This window comes from Nicotiana tomentosiformis, chromosome 3 (assembly GCF_000390325.3).
Source record: "Nicotiana tomentosiformis chromosome 3, ASM39032v3, whole genome shotgun sequence".
Taxonomy (NCBI): Eukaryota; Viridiplantae; Streptophyta; class Magnoliopsida; order Solanales; family Solanaceae; genus Nicotiana; species Nicotiana tomentosiformis.
This window is the reverse complement of record NC_090814.1, coordinates 138,955,480-138,981,264: the sequence shown is the minus strand read 5'-3', so window position 1 is coordinate 138,981,264 and position 25,785 is coordinate 138,955,480. Positions and strand designations below refer to the sequence as shown.

At 34.7% G+C, this 25,785-nt stretch overlaps 1 protein-coding gene across 1 annotated transcript; it reads right to left on the bottom strand.

Moving 5' to 3' along the window:
- Positions 1–1,524: 1,524 nt before the first annotated feature.
- On the bottom strand, positions 1,525–24,531 carry LOC104089458 (LEAF RUST 10 DISEASE-RESISTANCE LOCUS RECEPTOR-LIKE PROTEIN KINASE-like 2.4). The gene is made up of 6 exons (XM_070197717.1): positions 24,382–24,531; positions 24,147–24,251; positions 18,352–22,826; positions 16,305–17,127; positions 15,119–15,154; positions 1,525–2,982 (listed from the first exon to the last, which is right to left on the bottom strand). Exons 3-6 carry the CDS (start codon positions 18,493–18,495, stop codon positions 1,820–1,822), a joined length of 2,166 nt encoding a protein of 721 aa, XP_070053818.1. The 5' UTR covers positions 18,496–22,826; positions 24,147–24,251; positions 24,382–24,531; the 3' UTR covers positions 1,525–1,819.
- Between the last annotated feature and the right edge of the window lie 1,254 nt (positions 24,532–25,785).

Sequence of the window (25,785 nt, the reverse complement as noted above, 5' to 3'; positions counted from 1 at the left end):
ATTGGCTTATTGGTCTGTTCAGAGAGCTTGGAGTTGAGATTCAGCTGCCAGTACAATTGAGGTGTGATAGCAAGGCTGCAATTCCGAGTGCTGCCAATCCTATATTTCATGAGAGAACAAAACATATTGATATAGATTGTCATTTCGTAAGAGAAAGAATATTACAGGGTATGGTACAAATGAATCATGTCTCTACCAAGGAGCAACTTGCAGATATACTTACAAAGAGCCTTGCAAAAACACAACATGATCATTTGCTGCATAATCTAGGGGTGAAGAATCTGTATTCGACTGTGAGCTTGAGGGGAGTGTTGACTATGTTTAACCAAGCTGACTATACTATAGTTAAGTTAAAAGGGTAGAGTTAGTTGTTAAAAAGTTAGTTAGGTGGTAAATGTTAGTTAGGAAGGTTGTTAATGCTGTAGTTGTGTGTATAATCACTGCACTCTCATTGAAGTGAATATAAGATTTTATTTTCTCAGTTTCGTAGAGTCGGTGGCTTCATTCTTTTTTCTCCTCTCTTCTTCACGACCATAATTGCTCAGCTATAACAGAGCCGTGACCGTCATTTCCATGGCTGCTAACAGATGTACATTTTTTTCATTTTACTTATTTTATCTAGAGATAATTAAACCTATACTTGCGGCTATAATCACATGGCCACCTGAAATGTTAGGACGCTGTTTAAAAATCTTCGTTCATTTCCGTTGTTTTTTTTGTTTTATTTTTGGCTGGTGTCTAAACAATATTAATGCTGCTGACCACAACTGACTCAGTACTCGTTTCCATACTTTATATACACGACGTGACGCACGCACATATGCACCACTCTTTTTCATAAATATAAAATCCTTTACTTCTTTTTTTTTTTTTTTTTTATGGGCTTGCTTGAGAACTCAGTTCTGCACTTAAAACAGAATTGTTAAGTTATTTAAAATATTAAATGTGTTTCATATTGGAAACAAGAGAACAAGAAAAACATTAAGTGTCACTAGAAACCTTTTTTTAATTACAAATTTTAAGTGGTAGGTATAATCGTCATTAAACGCTACGTTCCTAATGTTCTTAAGTTATATGGAAAAAAAAATAGCGCGTTAAGAACAAGAAGGTTTTAAGAATTTAAAGAAGTGCTTAGAGAAGAACTTGCTTTGATGTTTCCATTAGAAAAGATTTATCGAGGTAGACATGATACACTTCTATTTGTTTAAACTTATCGTCTCCAAATGTTCTATTATTGCAAAACTTGACTGCATGTTGCTGAAATAGTCGAAAATGTTTGTATGTGGTAGATTTTGAAAATATAAAATCATCGTTGAAATATACAGTCCTTGTGATACGAAATTCTATTTTTACCAAACGTACTGCTAAATTGTTGTTTTCTGAAACTATCCTAAAATTTTAGTCTATCTTTATCAAAAGTACTAATTAAAAGTATTTTGAAGTTAAAATTTGATTAGTGTAACATTGAATTGTTGTCCTCCTTATTTGGAATGAATTACCAGGTGCTTGCACAAGTCACAAGTATAATTTCTCAACATTCATAGAGGGCATCATCCTTATATAAAGTAATATGTTTTGTAATTGTTACGAAATTCTACAGAAAAAATTTTGTGTTCTGAAACTATCCTAAAATATCACTTACCTTAATATCAAGAAGTACCACTTAAGATTAGGTTGAGAAATATACAGGTGCTTGCGCAAGATATAGATCAGTTTTCAACATTTCAAAGTTGGTGGTGTATGGCTATTTCAACATTCCATCTCTCTGTTTTGTTCTCCAATGAGTCTAAGTCTTGTCCAAACATTTGTTATTCAAGTGTCATTCTTCACTTGCTGAGGCTGTAGAATCAAGTGCTGAACTCGTAGAAGAATATATAAAGGGCTTCGTTGGCTGCCCCAAAGATATTATCGTCGATCCTTCTGATCTTGAGGGAGAACATATGAAAGGCTTCGGTGGAAATTGGATGGCCTCTAAGCTACCTTCCAGCATTTCAATTGCCTTACTCATTGGTGGTCTCTGCGACGGATCAGTTTGAATGCACCACAAACCTACTAATATCATCTTCTTTGCAATTTCCTTTTCTTCTTTTGTCGTGCTGCATTGTATATTTATGTCTTCATCTGTCACAAGGCGTTGATAAGCCCAACGTGGGAAGTATATTTCGCTATGATTGCTTCTTTCAGCGCTGTAATTCCTTCTTCCTCCAACCATTTCAAGAACCATCATTCCGTAGCTGTAAACATCAGATTTGTGTGAGACACTTCCGAAATTTCTACTGAATACTTCTGGAGCAATGTAACCGATGGTTCCTCTAGCTTCCAACATTGATATGATGCTTTCTTTCTGAAGGCATAATTTTGCTAGGCCAAAATCAGATATCTTGGGGCAGAAGTCCTCATCCAGAAGGATATTGTGAGGTTTTATGTCAAAATGCAATATTCGTGCAATGCATCCTCGGTGCAAATACTCCAGTCCTCGACCTATCCCAAGAGCGATTTCATACAACTTTTCCCATCCCAACTTAGAACCTTCACCATAGATGTGTTTATCAAGGGATCCATTGGGCATGAATTCGTAAACAAGAGCTCTTTCTCGACCATTAAAACAAAATCCCAACAGAGTAACTACATTGACATGGGAAGTTCGACTGATACTTGCAACTTCATTGACAAATTCTTCCCCATTCCCTTTAGTCTCATTTAAAATCTTGACAGCAACGAGACGGCCATTAAGGCTACCTTTGTAGACCCCTCCATAACCCCCTTGTCCGAGTTTCTCTTGAAGTGAATTTGTCATTTTCTTAATGTCTGAATAGCTATATGCTTTAGGGGCTAGGGATCCATACTGCCGGAGGACAGACTCAATATTCTGGTGTTCTCTCCTCTTCTTTGATAACAAAAGGCATGTACCAGATGATTTCTTTGCGAAGCAGTAAAAGATAAAGCAGGCCAATATCGTTGTTATCCCAGCAGCAGATATGCCTGTAATTAACCAGACGAAAAAAGGGTGTTCAAATACACTGATTATCTATAAATTCTTGGTCATTGTTGAGAAGAGAAAGATAATTATTATTATTATTATTATTATTATTATTATTATTATTATTATTATTATTATTATTATTATTATTATTATATATACCCAAATGAAGTTTAAATGATTCCACACCAAATTGATTTTAGTCAAGGGTCACAAGCTAGAGGTTATATTCAAAAGGAATTTTTCAGTGATAAATGGAACCGGTTTAAAACTTGATTTTTTGATACTTATAGTAAAGAGGATTTAAACAATATTTCTCAAGAATTTTATGAAACTTGTGCTTTACATAATCAAACTATGTATTTTGTTCCTTGGTTTATAACCACATATTTATCACTTTTTATAAAAGTTTTGGAAAGATTTTATAAAGATGGGAGTGGCAATATTACTAAAGTCATTTACCCTCCTCAAGCACCTTTTGTTTTACTTAATAATACAGGTATTACTTTTACTGCATTTCAAAAATTTATTGATGAAGATGTTGCTGCAGTCAGCGTCGCAGAAATTAATAAATTAATTTCTCAAAATAATTATTTGAGCTTATATGTTAAAGTTTTGGGAAAACAAATCAGTTTTCTTGATAAAAAACTTGAAGATTTAACAGTTTTGATAAAGGATATGAGTACTAGCAAGAAAATAACTGATATTGTCTCTACTTCAGGAAGCAAGTCAGGAGCTCAAATTGTTCTTACTCATGTTAAAAGACCCCCTGAGATTCAGGATTTTAAATTTAAATCTTTAAATGATTTAGAAGAACTTCTTGATAAAAAGTTATCCGGTTTGAATATCAAACCTATTGATTTATCAAAAGATTTTGCTGATAAATTGGATACTACTTTTGATTATAAAAATGATGTTTTGTCAGAGTTTAATAAACTCAGAGGTTATCCCAAAAAGAATAGTAAGTTTGTTGATAGCAGATATGCTGATAAACCCAGAATGCAAACTTATTATTACAATCGTCCTACTCCTCAAGATGTTTTAATAGAAGAACGTGATTGGAATCAGACTAATACGTCTTACAGTGGTTCCGAAATTTACGAATGGAATCTTGATGGATTGACTGATAGACAATTGACTATTCTTGTGCATAGATTGCTTATGTATGCGACTATTTGTAAAAGTGTGAAAATACAGATAGAACTATTTGCAAAATGATTGTTGCAGGTTTCACTGGCCAACTTCGTGGCTGGTGGGATAATTATTTGATTGTCGATGAAAGGGCAATGGTTATTAATGCTAAAGCCCCTGACGAAGGAGTTGATAACTTAGGCATGGCCCTAGTGGCAAATAAAGAAGATGTTGTTTATACTCTTATTCTTACTATATTAGAACACTTCAACGGTAGATTTACCAACCAGCATGAGACAGTTTGTACTCTCCTTAATGGTCTTAGATGTAGGACCTTAGGTGAATTCAGATGGTATAAAGATACCTTTATGAGTAGGATTATGGAACTACCCGAAAATAAGTTTGACCATTGGAAAGCCAAGTTTATAGATGGTCTTCCCTCCTTATTTGTTGAAAGAGTTAGAAAGACTCTAAGAGGTAGTTTTGGTGAAATCCCGTACAACAATTATACCTATGGTAAGTTGATAGGAATATGCACACAAGAAGGATTAAACTTGTGCAATGAGTTAAAGTTATCCAGACAGCTTAAGATGGATAAGCTTAAAGAAAAATCCCAGTTAGGAGATTTTTGTACTCAGTTCGGTCTACCCGAGACTTCTACTCATAAGAAAAAGAAACATAAGTATCATAGATACCGCAACCAAGACAGTCCTTATAGGAGAAAGAGATCTAGATATAGATCCAAAGAAGAATGAGAAGCTAAGAAAGCCCATCGTAAGGCTACTAGATTTACCAAAAATAGGTCTAAGCGAGATCTTGCTGACATTAAGTGTTACAAGTGTGGTAAATTTGGCCATATAGCCCCAAATTGTAAGCTTCAAAAGCTGAAAACCTTAGGACTAGACGATGAGTTACGTGATAAGGTTTATGGTTTGTTATACACTTCTGGATCAGAATCTGATTATTATTCTGAGTCAGAATCTGAAGCTGAAGTAGATTTACTTGATTTATCTGATAGTGATAAAAATGTTGATAATACTTGTACAACTTGCAATGGTAATACATGCACTTGTGATGATGATGAATTTTATAAATTGCAATCTCAGTTCCAAGATTTGAACATGAAAACTATTACATCTGATAATGTGATAGAACTTTTAAAAGAAGTTACTGATGAACAGTGTTTAGAAAAGCGATCGCTTCGTCGCTTTAAGCGCGAAGCGACGCGACTCAGTGTCGCTTCTAGCTGCCTGAGGCGACTCGACCGAGGGAAGCGCACGCTTCAACGGAGGAAGCGACGAAGCGACGAAGCGAGTAAAGCGACGAAGCGATCGCTTCTGTTAAAAAAGCGTAGAGGGCCCTTTTTTTAAAATAAAAAAACTTTGGGTCTGTTTTTTTATTATACAAAACAGACCCTAAATTGACAAAAATTGGCCATTTCTTCTTCTCTCTTCTTCGATCGAGCTCGACCAAAGCCTAGGGTTCAACTTCATCGACATTTCTGACCAGTCCAGGTAATTTTCTTCTTCTCCTTTCTTCTTCTCTTTTTTTTCTTTCTTCTTTCTTTCTTCTTCTTGGTCCTGTCAGATTCTGCTTTTTTCTCTTTCTTTTTCCTTCTTTCTTCCTTCTTCTTCTTCGTTTATCTCTGAGACTCTGACAGTCCAGTTTGCACTGTTCAGACTTCAGCGTCTTCTTCTTCCTTTTATCTCTAACCCATTTTGTTTTTCCCCCTTTTATTCTTCTTATTTATTACTTTTAATATGTATTTTAGTTTATAAAATTAATTATTATTTATATATGTTATATTTTTCAGTTTATTTGATTTTTTAATGTATATTTCAGCATATAAAATTAATTATTATTTATATATGTTATATTTTCAGTTTATTTGATTAATTTTATATGTATTTCACTTTAGAAAATTAATTATTATATATATATATATATGTTATATTTTAGTTTATTTGATTTTTTTAATGTATATTTCAGTATATTTCATTTTTTAATGTATATTTCAGTATATAAAGTTAATTATTATTTATATATGTTATATTTTTCAGTTTATTTGATTTTCTTAATGTATTTTTCAGTATATAAAATTAATTATTATATATATGTTATGTTTTCAGTTTATTTGATTAATTTTATATGTATTTCATTTTAGAAAATTATATATGTTATATTTTAGTTTATTTGATTTTTTTAATGTGTATTTCGGTTTATAAAATTAATTATTATATATATTATATGTATTTTCAGTTTATTTGATTATGTATTTTCTTATATCTTAATAGGGATTTCAAAATGTCTCAAAGATCGAAAGATAAAGACCCGGCTCGGCAATATGGCGATAGAGTTAATGAGAAGAATACAAATATTGTATGCAAGTTTTGTAACAAGATTACAACGGATGGAATTTATCGCTTTAAATTTCATCTTATTGGTGGCGATAGAAACGTCACAAGTTGTCCGAAATGTCCACCGGAGGTGAGGGATGAAATAAAGAATTTTGTTGAGAAGAAGAAGGAGCAAAAAAATCAAATGAGTCATCAACCATTGGTGACCAATCTTGATGATGATGATGATGATGATATTGAAGAATTGTCACTTCCAACAAAACGGGAAGAGATACAATCTCTTCAAGCCATGGATCGACGGGTACGAGTAGGACTAAAGGTCCTATAGATTGCTATTTCCCAAAGAAGCCGGAAGGAAAGAACGGTGGAAAAGATGTACAAAAAATTGCTAAGGACATTTTGAGGGATCGTGCAGTTAGAGCTTTTGCACAATGGGTCTATGATGCTGGGCTCCCCTTCAATTGTGTCAACTATACTGACACTTTTGGAGACTTTATTGAGGTCGTTGGTCAATACGGACCTGGAATGAAGCCTCCCACTTATCATGAAATCAGAGGTCCTTATCTAAATAAGGAAGTGGAGGAGACTAATAAAATTGTGGAGGAACATAAAGTTGCGTGGAACAAGTATAGTTGTTCCATTATGATGGATAAGTGGACGGCAAGAACTGGAAAAATGATTATTAACGTGTTGGTGAATTCTCCCAAGGGAAGTTTGTTTCTTGAGTCCATTGATGCTAGCGACTCATCCACTGACCACATCAAAATGTTCACCTTGTTTCAGAACACCATTGAAAAGATTGGCCCAAGCAAAGTTGTTCAAGTGGTCACTGATAATGCGAGTGAAAATGTGAAAGCGGGTGGCATGGTGGAAGGAGCGTACAAGAATGTCTATTGGACTCCATGTGCGGCTCATTGTATCAACTTAATCTTCGGGGACATTTTCAAGGAAAAACCCTTCTCTACAGTTTTTGGCCAGGGCGTTAGGGTACATTCTTATATTTCTCAGCGGCCCTTGTTATTGAATATGATGAGAAGATTCACCGGACAAAAAAATTTGGTGAAACCGGGCAAGACAAGGTTCGCCACTGCTTTCTTGACTTTACATAGTATCCACTTGCAAAAATACAATTTGAGAAAGTTGTTCACTTCAGAGGAATGGAACAAGAGTAAATTTGCAAAGGAAAGTGCAGGGAAAGATGTTGCACGCATTATTCTTTCTTATTCTTTTTGGAATAATGTCCTTCATGCTCTTAAAATTGGTGGCCCTTTGGTTAAAGTACTCTGTTTGGTGGATGGGGAGCAAAAACCACCAATGGGCTACCTCTATGAAGCTATGGATAGGGCCAAGGAGGTTATTCAAGCATCATTCACTGATGAGCAGAAATATGCAAAGGTCTTTCAGATCATTGATGCAAGATGGAGTGAGCAACTTCATAGACCTTTGCATGCAGCTGGACTTATTCTGAACCCGTCACTCTTTTATGATCAGCATGAGAATAATTCATTGGCTAGAGAAGTGTGGACAGGATTCTATGAGGTTGTTATCAAGTTGACCCCAGATGAAGACATGCAAGAAAAGATAGTAGATCAGCTTGCTATTTACAAGGCAGCTGAGGAACTTTTTAAGCTCCGACTTGCTATTAAACAAAGAAAGACGAAATCACTAGGTGACCAAGTGCTTCTATATTTTATAGCTCTAACTTTAATGTATTTTTTATACTTATTAACTCTTGAATTTTTTTTCACTTCTATAGTTGAGTGGTGGGACCAATATGGTGTAGAGACTCCGGATTTACAGACTTTCGCCATCAGAGTTCTAAGTTTAACTTGTAGCTCATCCGGATGTGAAAGGAACTGGAGCGTTTTTGAACACGTGAGAAATAAAAAGAATTATTTCATGTTTTGAGATAAAGTAAATTATATCTCAATTGTCCCAACTCCTACTAATTAGTTGACACATCTTGTTTGCAGATTCATACAAAGAAGAGGAATCGACTAACCTTGAAGCGCCTCCATAATCTAGTGTTCATAAAATATAATAGAGCATTGAGGCGTCGCTACAACCACCGCAATCTAATTGATCCAATTCTTTTGGACAATATTGATGAGGCTAATGAGTGGCTAACCGGAGTCCCCGAAAATTGTGAAGATGAAGAAGTATTTGAAGGCGATTCTAATTTCACTTGGGGTGATGTTGCGGTTGCTAGTGGAGTTGGGGAGAATCCTTATGGTTTAAGGGGGAATACTTCAAGTTCAAGCTCGATTAGGAAGGGAAAAAGTGTGGCTACTACAAGTCGATCCATATCCCTAATTGATGAAGATGAAAGTGATCATGAAGAGGAAGAGGAGGGGGAGGAGGAAGATGACGAGCAATATGAAGATAATAGAGGAATTCAAGATTTTGACAATCTTGAAGAAGAACAAGAAGAGTAGAAGAATAAGAGGTTGATTCTAGTAATTTAGTAGCTTTGATTTTGACAATTTGAACTTTTTGATTATTTATAATTTTATATTGTGTCTTTGCAAGGTTTACATTATGTTTTTTAAGAATTGCGCTTCACTTTAATAAAGCGTGCGCTTCGCTTTTGAAGCGAGGCGAGCCCTTGTCGCTTTTTTGCGCTTCTCGCTCTTAAAAACACTGCTGATGAAAAACTTCGTGAAAAAATTATTAATTTGGCTGCTAGTTCAAGTTTTAATTTTTCAAAACCTTTTGAAAAAGAATTTGAATATTCCCCGCCTTATTCTTTGCTTGAGGTTAATAACCGTCTTTTAAATAAAAATACAATTCCAGCAAGAGATTCTTCTTTCGATGATTTAAAAGTTGAAGTTGAAAACTTGAAACGAGAAATCAAATCTCTTAAACAAAATCAAATGATTTGTGATCATAGGATTACTCAGATTGAGAAAATCAATTCTCCAGCTGAGAAATCTAATGATAAAAATAAAGGTATTTCTGAAAATGATATTGAAGAAAAACCTATTAGTTTTGATCCTAAACATGATATGTTTTTAGGAATGATGCAAATTATTACTGCTCATAAATGGTATATCAAATGTACTATTCTCATTGATAATAGTTTTTCTATTACAAACATTGCCATGATTGATAGTGGAGCAGATGTTAGCTGCATTCAAGAAGGTTTAATACCTACGAAATATTTTCAAAAAACTACTCATATAGTTAGATCTGCATCCGGACATGCTTTAGATATAAAGTATAAATTACCTAATACGGGTATTTGTCAGAATAAAGTCTGTATTTCTCACTTCTTTTTCTTGGTTAAAAACCAGTTATACCCTCCTATTATACTTGAAACACCGTTTATTAACGCCATTTATCCTTTTACTAGCATAGACTCGAAAGGTTTTACTGTTACTTATAAGGATAAAGAGATAAGTTATACTTTTGTTACAGATCCAGTAACTAGAGATATTAATGCTTTAATTGATATGAAGCAGAAACATATTGATTCTTTGCAGTTAGAATTGTTTAGTATGAATATATTGGATACTTTGAATTCTACTAAAGTACAGGAAAAGATCAAATTGATTTCCGAAAATATTGCTATTGATATTTGTGCAGAACATCCCAGTGCTTTTTGGAATAGAAAAAAGCATATTGTCACTCTGCCTTATGAAGATAATTTCTCTGAGGATGATATTCCTACTAAATCTCGACCTTGTCAGATGAACGCGGAATTGGTAGAATTCTGCAAAAAAGAGACTGATAATTTGTTACAAAAGGGTTTGATAAAACCCTCAAAATCTCCTTGGTCTTGCACAGCTTTTTATGTTAATAACGCAGCTGAAAAGGAACGTGGTATTCCTAGATTGGTCATTAATTATAAACCCTTGAATAAATATTTGAAGTGGGTTAGGTATCCTATTCCCAATAAAAGAGATTTATTGTCAAGGTTATATAATGCCAATATATTTTCAAAATTTGATTTAAAATCTGGATATTGGCAGATTCAAATATTTAAAGAACATACTTATAGAACTGCTTTTAATGTTCCATTTGGGCAATATGAATGGAATGTTATGCCTTTTGGTTTGAAGAATGCCCCTTCTGAATTCCAAAAAATTATGAATGATATTTTCAACCCCTATCTAGACTTTATCATTGTTTATATCGATGACATTTTGGCATTTTCCAAAACACTTGAAATGCATATTAAGCATTTAGATATTTTTAAAAGAATTGTTATACAAAATGGTTTGGTTATCTCAAAACAAAAAATGAGTTTATTCCAAACTAACATTCGATTTTTAGGACATTATATTTGTCAAGGAAAGATTACTCCTATTCAAAGATTGATCGATTTTGCTTCAAAATTTCCCGATGTTATTACTGATAGAACTCAGTTACAAAGATTTTTGGGAAGTTTAAATTATATATCGCCTTTTTATAAAGATTTATCGCGTGATTGTCATATTACTTTGGTTAAAAATATTAAGCAACGTGTTAAATCTTTACCTTGCTTGACCCTTGCTAATCCTGCATGGCAAAAGATTATCGAGACTGATGCGTCTAATATTGGTTACGGAGGGATTTTGAAACAAATAAATCCCAATAATAAGCATGAATATCTGATTAGATTCTACTCTGGTAAATGGTCTGAAGCCCAGAGAAAATACGCTATTGTGGCACATGAAATGTTAACCATAGTAAAATGTGTTTTAAAATTTCAAGACGATTTATACAATCAAAAGTTTTTGATGAAAATTGACGCACAATCTGTTAAATATATGTTTAACAAAGACTTTAAACATGATGCCTCAAAAATGATATTTGCAAGATGGCAGGCTCAATTAGCCCCTATTGATTTTGAAATACAATACAAAAAGGAAATTGATAATTCTCTGCCAGATTTCTTATCTCGTGAATATTTACAGGATGGAACCCCCCTGGGGTAGGGGAAGAGGTAGAGGTTGGGGAAGATCATCCCCACAATCCAGAGGAAGATCATCCCCTTCAGGATCGTCATACGGATCCACATCAAACTCCCCAGTTATACAAATGGGAAGAAAGAGTTAAACCAATTAGAGGATATCTCTCAGAGAAGAATCATCGATCGGACCATCCGTCCATCTGGAAGATATTCCAGAAGATAGTTCGTTATACGCACACTTACAGGCATATTTGACTGCTCAAAAACAAAAGAATACTTTTGCTAAGCAAAGTGATACTTTTGCTTCCATTACAAAAGATGACAATGATGATATCAAGTCATATGAGAAAGTGTCTAAAAAAGAAATGATACTTCTTTTAGAAAATTCTGATATTCAGAGAAAAGAAGAGTCGTGGAAGATATTCCAAAGGTATTTGATAAATGGATTGTATTATCCGGGTGAGTCATACAAAACTCGCTCTTATTATGAAACAATACTCACCAGTACTGGCAGTGCAGAGTTTCAGCACTTTTCTGGTTATAGCACAGACGAGAACGTTTATAACTTCTCGAAGATTATAATTAAACAGATTATATCTGTTGAAGACTGAGGTATATCCACAATGAAAGAAAGGCAGATAAGCCTTAACAAATCTCGAATGAGTTTTATCTATTGGGATTACATCCAGGCATTTGATAAAGTATTACACTACAATAATGATCGACACAAACATACTTGGTTTATTAAAGTATGTGCAAAGATATTTGTAGAGACTATTCCTAATTGGTTTCTAAACTGGTGGTTATACCACGATCCGACAGTAAAAAATTTACCTGATCCATTTCTCATGTTATACAAAGAATGGATAAAAATTTCCCCTTTTATAAACGATTTATATCACACAGACCATATCTGTTACCCAGAAAAAATTGACCAGATTTATTTCTTTCTCGAATTCTCTATTCCCTAGATTCATAAATGGACTCCAGAAGTTGGATTCACCGAAGAACGAGTCCCGTGCTTATACAGGACCTTTTACAACAATTTTTGGGATAAACTAATGAAAAAGGATCCCAAAACGAAGACATTATACGGTCAAGAACTCTTGGATTCCATCAAAATAAAAATCCAAGAACATTCCAGCAAACCTCAGAAAGAGGTGATTGATGACAGCTCAGTACGGCATATTGCCAAAAAGATCTCCTTTCAGGAAGGAGATAAAGAAGAAATGATTAACAACTACTTGGAAGAAGTCAAAAGAAATTTGCTTCGTTCCATTAATCAATATGAGAAATCAGACACTTCTATGCAGAGTGAAACCAGCAACGATGATATCGCTGAAGATTCTCAACCCTTTGAATCAGAAAAAATACTATCTGATGAAGATTTGCAGAATGCGGAATAATTCCTCCGCAAAATGAAAGAATCAGACAAAAGACCAGCACCGTGAAACAACTGGACCCCACAAGCACAGTGAAGCCGCCAGACCCACAGCACAGTGAAGCCGACGGACCCCACTCAAATAATAGATACATTGTTCATCAACAGTAGATACATTGTTCATCAACAGTAGAAATACTGTTTTGTATAGTAAAACTACTGTAATAGGGACCCACAGAACCCACTGTTACTGTTCATAGATTCTTTTCTTTTCTATTTATACGTTTCATTCGTTCAGAAAGAAGGAGGAAGGAGCGAGACCCTCTCTCTCTCTAAAACTCTCTCTCTCTCTCTCTAAGTTGTAAGTAAGAGTTAGCTTGTAATAGAAGAACAAAGTAAATAAAGTCTTCAGTTCTTCATCTTCAGGCCTTGCATCCCGGCCAAAAGGTACTGATTTCTTTCCTAGTTAGTTTTCCTTCTAGTTTCTCCTCTCTGGCCGTGACGATGTCCGACTAAGAGACTTCATATCTATGTTGAGTATCTAACTTCTCTCCTATATAAACCATGAAAGAGACGGCATATATTTAAATATAAATGAACTTTATATATAGAATTTTGACTTGGTGTCAAGATGGTTGGTACAGTCTAATATAACACTGCTCTTATTGGCTTTGCCTTAGTGGCTTCGTCTAGCCAGCCGTGAACCTCAGCCCGATAAAGGAGTTAAAAAGGGCATCGTCTTTCACGGTTAGAACTGCTAGACACATGGGCTCAATAAAAGTATGTACTATATTAAGACAGACCCCTTGCTTGAGTAAAGGTTTTAACCTTCCATACAGTCATTAAACTATATATAAAATTCAAGTATATTTCAATTCTTAAATCCTTACTGATTGTGCGGATTACCGTCAGTCTTTAAATATAAGGGTACTGAATTAGCTAGATTAAGAATTCTCAAGTATGTTAAAATAGAAATCTTTAACTGGTGGAAACATCGGTGGACATATAAATGTCAGCAGAGGTGCGAAACAATTCCAGTTCCCGGTCAAACGGTAATTTCTGTTTTAGCTTAGTTGAGAAGGCCGTGCGGATTACCGCCCGCCACTTGATCCTGTTAAAATGGTATCAGAGCCTAGGTACTTTCATGGTATATATGAGATAGATATGAAATATTCGACATAGATATGTTTCTGAAATATGAATTTAGGAGAAACTAGTATGAAAAATACTAGGTTGGAAGAGGTAGATATACCTCAAAACCTTGATTTGTTAAACAAATGGACGATTCCTAAAGTCCTTATTAGAACAATCTATGATTATGGATGGTTTGATAAACTTTCTTCTAAACAACTTGTTAAAACAATAGAGCAATCTTTAGCTTTAAATTCGTCTGAACAGACTATTCGTTTGTTAAACAAACATGATGTAGATATTTATAAAAATCAGTATAATTATCTGCATATTGGTATGGTTCAAATTACTTTTAAGCCATTAACCCTTAAAGGGTTACCAGAGACGTTTTTAGCTGCTCTTAGAGATGCTAGAAATCTGAATTTCAGACAGTCTCTAATGGGTTCTATTGAATCTACTTTGGCCTACGGTCCAGTATATTTTAATACTCAACCCAATCTCCAATTATCTCTATCTGATGTTAATATACTTGATGCATTGACATTAAATGTAAAAAAGCATGGTTATAATTATGCACCTGGTTCCGAACTTATATGTTTATCGTATAGAATTTATTTTAAATTGCTATCTATGTTAAACCCTAGATATAAATTATATGATACATCTGATTAGACTATATTAGAGGAAACCAATTTTACAAAGTTTAAGGTCACCACGAGGAGACCTATTAAGTGGGAAGAAATTAATTTTCCAACTACATGGACTTTGGACTCGGTTATATCACCAAGTCACATTACAAATGTTGTTAGTAATACTGAATATTCCCATATTACTCAAAATCCGGATGGTAGGATTTGCATTCAGTTTGATGAAAATAGTTCCACTTATAATAGGCAGTCATTTTCTAATAATAGACTTTTGCCTGCTACTAGTTCTAATTATAATAGACATTCTTTTACTAGTCGTAGACTGTTGCCTGATATTCAACATATTTCTCCTGTTGAACCAGTTTATGGACCAGCTAGAAATCGTGTTGCATCTTTACACACAATTTCTACTGAAGTGGGTGATAAGCCAGTTGAAAGGGTTAAGATTAACTCCCAGACAAATATTGTTCAGGATAGTGATAATATTTCTGATAAGGATATTCCTTCTGCGTCCGAGATGAATAATAATAATAATAATAATAATAATAATAATAATAATAATAATAAGATGAACAAGGTCAAATTAAGGACAGTTACCTATGGCAGCCTTCACTCTGATATCTATTTTATTGCCTGTAATGCAAAGATAAACAAGTGATGAATTGATACAGAAGCATAATAAAGGATCTTCAGTGGTATAATAAATCAACTATTTTCCTATATATGAAGAAAGAAGTTTTTCTCACTCCAACAATCGAGATATGGTCAAATGTGGATATGGAATTTTAGTTTCTCGATTTACTATGATGACACGTTTTGCTTTGGGGATTCATCCGAGCACCACAGTGTCCTCTACTATTCAGCCAATGACGACATTCAGCCTCATCCTAGTGTAGGAAAAAACACCCTTTCGCAACACTTGTGAGTAACTCAGTTTTGCATAAACAGGGTCCTCACATCACTGGCACAATATATAACATAATGTTGTCTCCCTTTTATAAGATTGTGTACAGCCATAGGAGAAGAAGAGGTGTTGTCTTAGGGTCTAGGCTAAATGGAGCACTCCGGAGGCTGAAATTACTTTGCGGCATTGGACAACCTTGCTAAACTTATGAACTGTACTTTCTCATCTCCATTGTTCGCATATTTCGATATATCCATCTTCCCAGGATAAGCTGAAACAAAACTTGTGCCACATAAATTAAGCTGCTGTCTAATACCCAAATCTCAGAATGGGCATCACTGCAATGCGCTTGTGCATGAGCAATCTCTAACTAGGAGTATATTTTACTATTTGAGCATGACTTTTCCAGATAATGACCTTTTTTTTATTAGGTTGCTTATAGAAATTCATCAATACGAACTTCTTCTGGAGACCTTTCAAAAGTTAGATGACTCATTGGTCGCAAAATGATGGATTATACTTGTCAAGTACCACCCAAAATTATAAATATTTGGTGTAGCTAGATCAATTATACAGAGATCTTTCAGGTTTGAATCTCTAGAATGATCATAAGAGATGGAATAAATTATAAAGGCGAGAAAAGAAATGGAAGTTCCACACCAAAGACGGGAACAAATTTGGTAGTACTTAGAATGGACCAGATTCTCCAAAAGTTACTTTAGATATGTCTGTCGGGGCCAAAAATACTAGGCCATATGCCAGCCTATGGGTTTTTCCCCCTTTCTGGCGCTTATTTAACAGTTGAAGTTCTGGGCTACCAGTTAGATTCAACCAATTTCGGCAGACAGAGTAAAGTTAGATGAGGGAGATGGAACACACCTTGATCTGTTACATAACCGCAGTTATATGAATAAGTTTGGTCCCTACAAAGGCACGTTGGCTCCGTAAGATTTGTTTCTGACCAACATATCCCGCCTGACTTCTCACAAACTATACATTCTGTGCTTTTGTTATACACCACATCAAACCCTTGCTTCAATAGCTCCAATATCTTCGTACTTCCTTCGTTCTTGAACTGCTCAAATGCCTTCATCACAACAAGAACCATGACCTTATGCTCACATCTCGGGTACCTTGGGCCCCAGAATGATGAAAATGACTCATCTGGATAGAAACCAAGACTAGAGTTTCCATTGATATTGCAGCTAAAGGAGAACTTTTTCCATTCTGAAGGTATATCGAAAGGACAATCATAGAACAGGACGAAGGGTTGCAAGTCAGGAACATAGCGGAAAAGAGCATCATTCAAGGTAGTGTTACCAAATCTATCAGGACAAATGTCTTCTTCAAAATCTTTACGTGCAATTCTCATGGTTTGCTTTTCTCCATTAATGTCAAGTACACGGAAATCATGATTGGCAATCTTCATAACGGGATTATGGTTGGCTTCACATTCAAGCTCGAATTGTGGAAGACCACATTCTTGAGGTCGATCACCACCCCAGAAAGGGAAGCCGATGTTCCGAATATTCCCACAGCTGTAGGAGCTATTACAAGTGGCATGCTGTTTATTTTCTTGGCCATAAGATAGTGAGGAAGTGATCAAGAAGAATAGGATGGTGATGATGAAGTGGAAGAAGTAAGTTTTGAGCATGCATTTGTGAGAACTCATCAAAGAGAGACTAGGTTGGCTGGAGAATACCTAGGTATTAGAAAAGTTTTGCTAAGTATATGATTTCAAATAATTCAATTGAAATTAATGTTTGAGTGTAAAAATAATCCATTTTTGACGGACGAAAGATGTCATCCTGCCAATCTATTATGGACAACAACGGAAGAGCTGCTAGTTTTGATGACTTTTCTACTGATTAATAAAGAATATTGACTTTTCAACGTAGAATTGGAGAAAATAAGGTTAATGTTCACACCTAGACGGAGAAATTTCAAAGGAATAAAAAGGCATATAATGTTTACAACCAGCTTATTGGTAGCTTTCAATTGAGTAACCTTGAAATTTCCTTCGAGACAGACTGTAAAAAGACTTTCTTTAACTTCCACAATGAATGAATATAAAAAGACTTTCTTAATTTCCACAATGAATGAATATAAAACAGCCTATAAAATATTTTTTCAGAAACTTAAAAAGAAGAAAAATTCAAAATAACAGGAAACAAAAAAATTCAAGTGGTATCACATACGTATTTTTCGGCGGTGTACACACTACTAGAAATTCGCTATTTTCCGACTACCAAAATAGTCGGAAAAGTACCTATTTCGACTACTTTCCGACTGATTTACAGTAGTCGGAATTTTGTTTCCGCCAAAAATTCAAAAGGGAGTTATTTTCCGACTGAAGTAGTCGGAAAAGTAATAAAATAATTATTTATTTTAAAAAATATTTTCGACTACTGTAGTCGTAATATAATATAAATAATAATAATTTTTTATTTTATTTTATTTTATTTTCCGACCACATCAGTCGGAATATTGAATTTTTTGAAACTTTTTTGAAAATCTTCTGGAAAGTTTCCAACTACTGTAGTCGAAAATTTACTATTTTTAGGCACATTTTCCGACTACAGTAGTCGGAAAACTGGGTTGAGTTTTGGCAGAATACTGCCATTTTATTAGCACACCACCTGCTAAATAACCATTCCAACTAAACAACCAATTCAACCAAATAATTCCAACTAAACAACTAGTTCAACCAAACAATTCCAACTAAACAACCAATTCCAACTTCAACAAACAAACATTAAAATCTCATAATATCAAACCAAAACATTAATTAAAGTCTAAATATTCAACATCAAGTCTAAGTAGCTAATAATAGATCGACATTAATATAATAAAGTATAAACATATATACCACAACATTCAAACCTACCATTAAGTCTAAATATAAAGTCTAAACATTCAAACCTACCATAAACCCACTACTACGCATCAGATTCAGTCTCTTCATCATCGTAAGAGGGGGAATGCGCTTTTTCATGAATTTATCCACTCTAGCAATGTGAGTTTCGGTTGTTTCACACCGTTTCAAGAGAAACTCAATTTGCTTTCGCATTGCTCCATTTCTTCTTGACTTTGCGCAGTAGGAGCCTCCGAGAATAATGGCGATGGACGAGAAGAGGAAGGTCGTTGTACTCCAATGCTGTAAACTCTACCTTTCGATATACCACCTGCCACATTTGTCCATATTGAATTCATATCATGAGGTGACAGTTGGACTGGGGTACCATCATGTAACACCCCCAAAAATTTCGAAGAGTTTTAAGACCATTAAGAAGATTGGCGGGTGCTAATTATATTAATTCGGGTATGAACAAGACTGATAATTTGAATAATATCAATTGATAATGATAATATATGTATGAGGTGCATTAAGAATGGTTTATGGTCTAAGAAGAGCCCTAAAGCTAAGTCAAGTTGAAAATTTTATGATGGGATAAAGTTTCAAGTGAGTTCGCACAAGACCTAACTTCAAACGAGCATAACTCTCAAGATATGAAGAGTTATATGGTGTATAACCTATCAAAAGAAAGGTCTATGTGTCTAGTTTCTAATGCTTCAAACCGTTTGTCATTTGGAAATTACTACAAGAAGTTACGACTTTTTACTAAAGGGTAGCAGAACAGCTACGCGAGTCTTGCGTAGCCTACGCACCATTGCGTAGGCAAATCCAGTAGCTTCAAGGGTCATTTTAAGAGGTAAAAACGTGGGTTTAGAGAGAGAATGGGTTAGTTCTTCATCTTGGAAGGAATTTCTAGAGAGAAGGAGGAGCTCTTCCACTATGGATACACTTCAAGGTAAGTTATTTTGGTGCAAGGATGATTATATAACATCATTTAGTGATAATACTAACATTAATATGGATCAAATCTATAGAAAATGAGTTGAATCTTCAAGAACACCAAAAGGAGAAAAAGTTAGATTCTTCCACCAAGAGGTAATCTCTTCACTTGAGCTTCATATATATGTCATATTGGAGTATGGGTAGCATGTTTATGAGTTTTATTTGAAGTTGTAATGGGATATTGTATGACCCCTAAGGGAGGGTCTTGAAAATGATATTTTGGGCAAAGAAGAAGATGAATAGTGATGAATTGATATAAAAGGAATTGTTTTGAGTTTCTAATGATTCCAATAGACTTGATAACTTAATTGATGAACGAATTGAATAGGGAATCATCATTTTGACAAGATACAACACTAGTTCTTGAAATTGGTGTTCTTGAACATAGGGTTTTGTTGGAGAAGACAATGAATAGTGACTTAATGGTGTTGGGTAATTAACATAGTATTATTAATGACTCCAAATGAGTATTAAATGATAAGAATGGAATTGAATAAGCTAATGGATGAGCCTATTGGATAATTTGGGATAGTTGAAGGCTTGTTGCCGAATTATGAAGCCTAAATGGATATTTATGAATCTTTTCATATTTATTTTGATGTAGTTGGGATATCTAATGGTAGGTATTAAATTGTGGGTGATATTTGGACATTTTAATCAATTGGAGCATTGTAGTATTTTCGGAGCTTGAAGATTTGAGGGTCGAGTTTAGGTCGGATTTTGGTAAAATTGGTATGGCTAGACTCGTGGTTGAATGGGTTATCGAATTTTATAACTTTTGTCGGGTTCCGAGACGTGGGCCCCACTGGTGATTTTTGGGGTGTAATTTCGGATTTTGTGAAAAATATTAGTATTTTGATATGGAATTAATTCTTATAATTTTGTGGACTGAATCAAATTAATTATGGCTAGATTCGAGCCGTTCGGAAGTTGATACGCGCAGAATGGAATTTCTGGAGCATTGTTTAGCTTGCTCGACAATAGATTCGTCTTGTTCAAGGTAAGTAACTCTTCTAATCTTGGAGCTGAGGGTATGAACCCTGAATATATGCATTATGTGAATTGTTGGGAGGTGACGCACATGCTAGGTGAAGGGCGTGTGGGCGTGCACCATAGAAATTGTGGCATAATTATTTCCGTGGAATTTTGTAGTCAAATAATCTTGGCATTTTCTATATAGTTTTATGTGCTAAAGAAATTGAGCTGAGAATCATATTAAAAATCATGTTGAGACTATGTGCCAGTATTATTGGGACCCATAGAGGTCATATTGTTGTGAATTATTTGTTTTAAATTGAAAATTTCATACTCAGTCATATTCATGTCACTACATATCATATCTCAGTCTCTGTTGTTATTTATTGATACATTATATTATCATTTTCGGGCTATTTTCATGATATTGTGAACCCGAAAGACGGGAGAGATTGATGACTAAGTGAGGCCGAGGGCCTGATTGTGAGGATAATTATGGGATCGGGTTGCACGCCGCAGCAGGCCAGATTGGCTTATTATAGCACGTGAGTTGTCCGTGCGGATCCAGATGTTGATACTATAGCACGTGAGTTGTCCGTGCAGCACGTGAGTTGTCCGTGCAAATCCAGATATTGATATTATAGTACGTGAGTTGTCCATGCAGCACGTAAGTTGTCCGTATGGATCCAGATGTTGATACTATAGCACGTGAGTTGTCCGTGCAGCACGTGAGTTGTCCGTGCAGATTATAGCGCTTAGGATGAAGGAACCCCTCCGGAGTCTGTACACACACCCAGTGAGCGCAGGTACCTACTGAGTGCGAGTGCCGAGCAACTGTGAGGATTGAATGACTGTGAGGACTGAGTGAATTGATACTCTGAGAGTATGCATATGAGTTCATCTCTGAAATACATTGCATTGACATGCACACATGACATACATGCCTAAAGATGTATTTTCCTCATGTTGTACGATATTACATCATTCATGATTTCTCACACATGTTGACAGATGGGCATAGTGATGCGTTTGTTTTACACTGTTTATCTGGAAAGAAAAATGAAACATCTTATTTATTATTGAAAGGATTTTGGAAAAATTACTGTTTTCAAACTTATTCATATTTTTGGCAACTCCGATAAACGATTTGGGTTTTCATTGATGTACTTGAAAGGCAGAACTATTTTCAAAAATCATGTTTTTGCTGAGCATTTGATTGTTGAGTTACTTCTGGTATTACTTGTTTAAGTTGTTATGAACTATTGTTGGTTATTGAAATTGGGACCCGACCTTGGTACAAGCTCGTCACTACTTTCAACCTAAGATTAGGTTTGTTACTTATTGAGTACATGGGATCGGTTGTACTCATACTACACTTCGGCACCTTGCATGCAGATGTTGGCTGTTGATGTTGCTGTGTTCGTTGGGAGCTGAATCTGAAGATGTACATGCGTTCCGGTTGTAGCTGCCTCTTGTTCATGGTAGCCTTAGATTCATAAAACTCTGTTTATGTACTTTTCAAACAGATGATGTATTTACTTCATACCAGCTTTGTAAACTCTATTCTTAGAAACTCATGATTTGTACTACCAGTTCTTGGAGAAATGTATTGGTTTTAGATATTTTCTTTTACTTAATTGCCTTATTAATTTCATTGGAATTGGATAGTTGGTAATTGGCTTACCTAGCGGGTTGGGTTAGGTGTCATCACGACTAGTTGGATTTTGGATCGTGACACATCATCAGAAGCAGGCTGCGTCTGACACCATTCATCCAAGCTTCTATGATATCCATCGTGAAATAAAAGTAATAAAGATAAATTAATATCAAGGAAAAATGGAAATACTCTTAAAGTTATGATCTTACATATGTTTCTGATGCACGTGTCTCAATCCATCCTTCTCTTGAATCGTCCTTCTTTACCCTTTACTACTCAACCTTATCCTTTTTTTATCCTTTACAGATTATTTTCAGCTTATAGTTGTCCCAAACATTCAAGCAAAGTTAGATAAGCTCATGGAACTTACTAACTACAATTTCAGCACTATATAGCAAGAGCAAAGAGTTTAAGCACATGATCCAACGACTACATGTACGACTAATCTACACTTAGTGATCAGCTAATCAGAAAGGATTCATGAATCAACAACTCTGAAGATAAGATTTCCAATCAATTAGTCTAACCAAAAATAGAGTTGATCAAATTGATGCGGCTAAGTAAATCAAACTGAAAACTAATTAGCTAATGAACTTAGAAACAAACTGATAACTTAGAAACAAACTTATTTAGCACGATCATACATAGAATCAAGCGAAGCTACTAGTCGTGGACTAATAGAGGTGAACGAAACATGACAATGATAAACACAAATAGCTCCAATGAAGAAAAACCAGTTCAATTGTTATAGCTTATTCTAATAATCAAATTGGTTATGAAAATGTAAAAGCAATCAATTAGTTAGAATTGCAAATTGGTAAAGGTTTCGTATCTTATAACAATGAAATTGCTAACCAAAATGTTCTTCCCTTTGCCTTGCAATCTGCAACTTCCTCTCGTTAGAGAATTCCTATACACGAATTGCCAAACCATGATCACACAATTAACATCCAAATATATCATTCTGAAGTATACAATTTCATCTTAAAAATAGAGCATAATCACAGTAAGAAAATACAACTCATAATCCCAATCAACACTAAACAACACAATAAGTTGGATCAGTCAAAATAGCTTATAATATTCTCAAATCTTCTATTATTGTCCCTTTTCTAGTCCCTAATGCAAATAGTGGACAACATTATTGTATTTCATATACAAGGTCTATGTGATTTTGTAATCTTGGATACTATTTCTGCTATCTTACATATAAGCAATGATGTAGGGAAAAACTCTTTCAATATCCTTAATAGCTATCCCTCTTTCAAGAGTTTTTCACATACATATCTATGGTCTATGTTAAGTTTTTCTCAACAGACCATTTGACAAATGAAGGAGAAAAAAATTGGTGTTAAACGTGTGGGCTGTAAATCATAATAGAAAGATAAATGAACATAACTGAGCAATTTGTAAATCATAACCAAAAAAACCATCATTCATGTTAAACAGAAAGTACATAGTTCGTAAGCTAATTCATGCCAATTGAAATTTATGTCTGTATCAAATAATTTGAGATTGATGTGTAGTAGTAATAGAAGGTACTACAAGATAGTAATAGTTTGTTAAAGGAATTTCTTGAAATTATATTGTGATTATAAGTTTATAAGCACAAGCAACTATAAAAGTTGGCTGCCAAAGTACTGCTTACATAACTCCAATAAGATGACCATATGATCAGTGTCAGATCCGATCAGTTTTTTTATGATAAAAAGGGGAACTTTGCTTTCATCACGGCACATATTTGCAGGACTCCAAGTTTGATTATTAAAGCACTCATGGGTTCTAAATATAAGAAACTCATCAAGCACAATACAAGAGGCATCAATTTGGAACAATATGAGTCCTTGTTAATATTCCAAATCTGGAAAAGCAGATGAAGGTCTCTAAACAAACTTGGTACCATGGAAGTAACTACAAAAATCTTTTTCTATAAGAGATTTTATGTTTCCCGTGTCAATGATCTTAGCTATGAGAAGAAAAAATATGCTTTGAAAATTGATTCTAATTAACTCCAATAATTTCCAATGGTTAGATTCAACTAAAATATTCAATAATCAATAAACCTACTGCTTCTTCTTCAATAATCAACCTTAACAAAATCCGACAGTAAAATTGTTCAAGTTTCTTAAACCAAACCTCTATTCAAACCAACCAAAGATAAGCATTGGATCTTCAAATTAAGTTGACAGTAACAGATACAATGTAGACAAATTAAGAGAAAATTCCTTACCTAGATCAAGCTCTTCAAGGGGCGAAAATTGGCAGTAGCTTCCTTGGAGGAGCGAGAATCCATCTCCTTCACTTGGATTCCTCAAGTTTAGAGGTAGTCTTTGAACTTTAATTGAAGAAAAAGAGATCGGATTACTTCAGTATGACAGTTTATAATAATGTTTAGAGAAGGGTTTTGCTAATTAAAGAAAGAGAAAGAAGCTCCGCCTAATCCGGCGGAAGAACGGTCAACTTACCGAAGTGGAGTGACTGGCAGCGGAGTGGGGGAGAGCAGCGTTAGGCGGTGTGAGAGAGAGAGAGGAGACTGAAAAAGAGAGGAGATGAGCGAAATAAAGCCTAGCTGTGCAATTATTTGATTTTTTCCGACTACTGTAGTCGGAAATTTCTTTTTCATTTTGGTCAAAATTTTGTTGACTTATTTTTCGATTACAGTGGCCGACAACTTTAGTCGACTTTTTAATTAAAATTGTGACCATGAAATTTGTGCACTGTCCGACTACTGTAGTCAAAAAATTAAAAATTAAAATTTTTAAAAGTTACGACTACTGTAGTCGGAAGATTGGTCAAACTTTTTTATTGACTTTATCCCGACTATAGTGATCGGAAAAATTAATTTGCTGTATTTTGCGCCAAATTTTATGACTACTACTGTCGAAATGGCAGTCGCCTACAAATTAAAAAATATATATATAAATTAATTATAATTTTTCGATCACTGTAGTCGAAAAATTACGATTACTATTTTGTAGTCGGAATCTGTAGTCAGAAAATAGCATTTTTCTGGTAGTGACACATTATTCGGGATCGGGTCGTACGACCTCGGCATAATCGTGCGTTATATCGCTAGCAGTCCGAATATTCACGAGATTATCCTTCCACTGATGTATGGCATTTTATATGGCATTCCTTATTCATTTGATATTGGCATTTGATACTTTTCGAGCTGTTGAGATAGGATACGAGATTGAGAAGTTTATATAGTTAAAAGTATCATTTTATCCCATTATTATTGTTGTGCTTCATATCTGTTTACGATTTATCATATTGCTTTACTGGACCTCTACTAAGTGTCGATGTCGACCCCCTCGTCATTACTTCTCCAGAGTTAGGCTAGATGCTTACTGGGTACATGTTGATTTACGTATTCATGTTGCACTTCTGCACTAAATGTGCAGAATCTGAGAGGTTCATTTGGTGGTCATCTTGGTATGTAGGCGCAACCGCTTAGGAGACTTCATGGTGAGTTGCATTTCAGGTTACGTATCGCACCCCATAGAGCCTCCATCGTACTATTTATCTTATCATGTCTTATTTTCACTCCAAACATATATTGTATTATTATTGTACTCGTTAGTAAATGCTCATGCACTTGTGACACGGTTTTGAAATACTCTAGTGGTTGTTTATGGTTCGACTTGATATTGTCATCTTTTATTTTATATCTTTCTAACATTTTAGGTATTCATGATTTCTAAACTCATTTATGTCTCCATCTAACAAGATTCATGATTTCAAAAATAATAAAATGAGTAATTAAATGGTTGTTTTGGTACTTATGCTTTCCTGAGCCGAGGGTCTATTGGAAGAAGTCTCTCTATCCTCACAATGTAGGGGTAAGGTCTGCATATACACTACCCTCC

What these genes read in the sequence shown, in the direction of transcription:
- LOC104089458 (XM_070197717.1), bottom strand. Translation starts at nt 18,495, where the DNA reads ATGCGAAAGCAAATTGAGTTTCTCTTGAAACGGTGTGAAACAACCGAA. An exon ending in TGCGTAGTAGTGGGTTTATG is followed by an intron (nt 17,128 to 18,351) that starts GTAGGTTTGAAT and finishes TCTAATACCTAG; the next exon opens with GTATTCTCCAGCCAACCTAG. An exon ending in CGGTTATGTAACAGATCAAG is followed by an intron (nt 15,155 to 16,304) that starts GTGTGTTCCATC and finishes TTTGCATTACAG; the next exon opens with GCAATAAAATAGATATCAGA.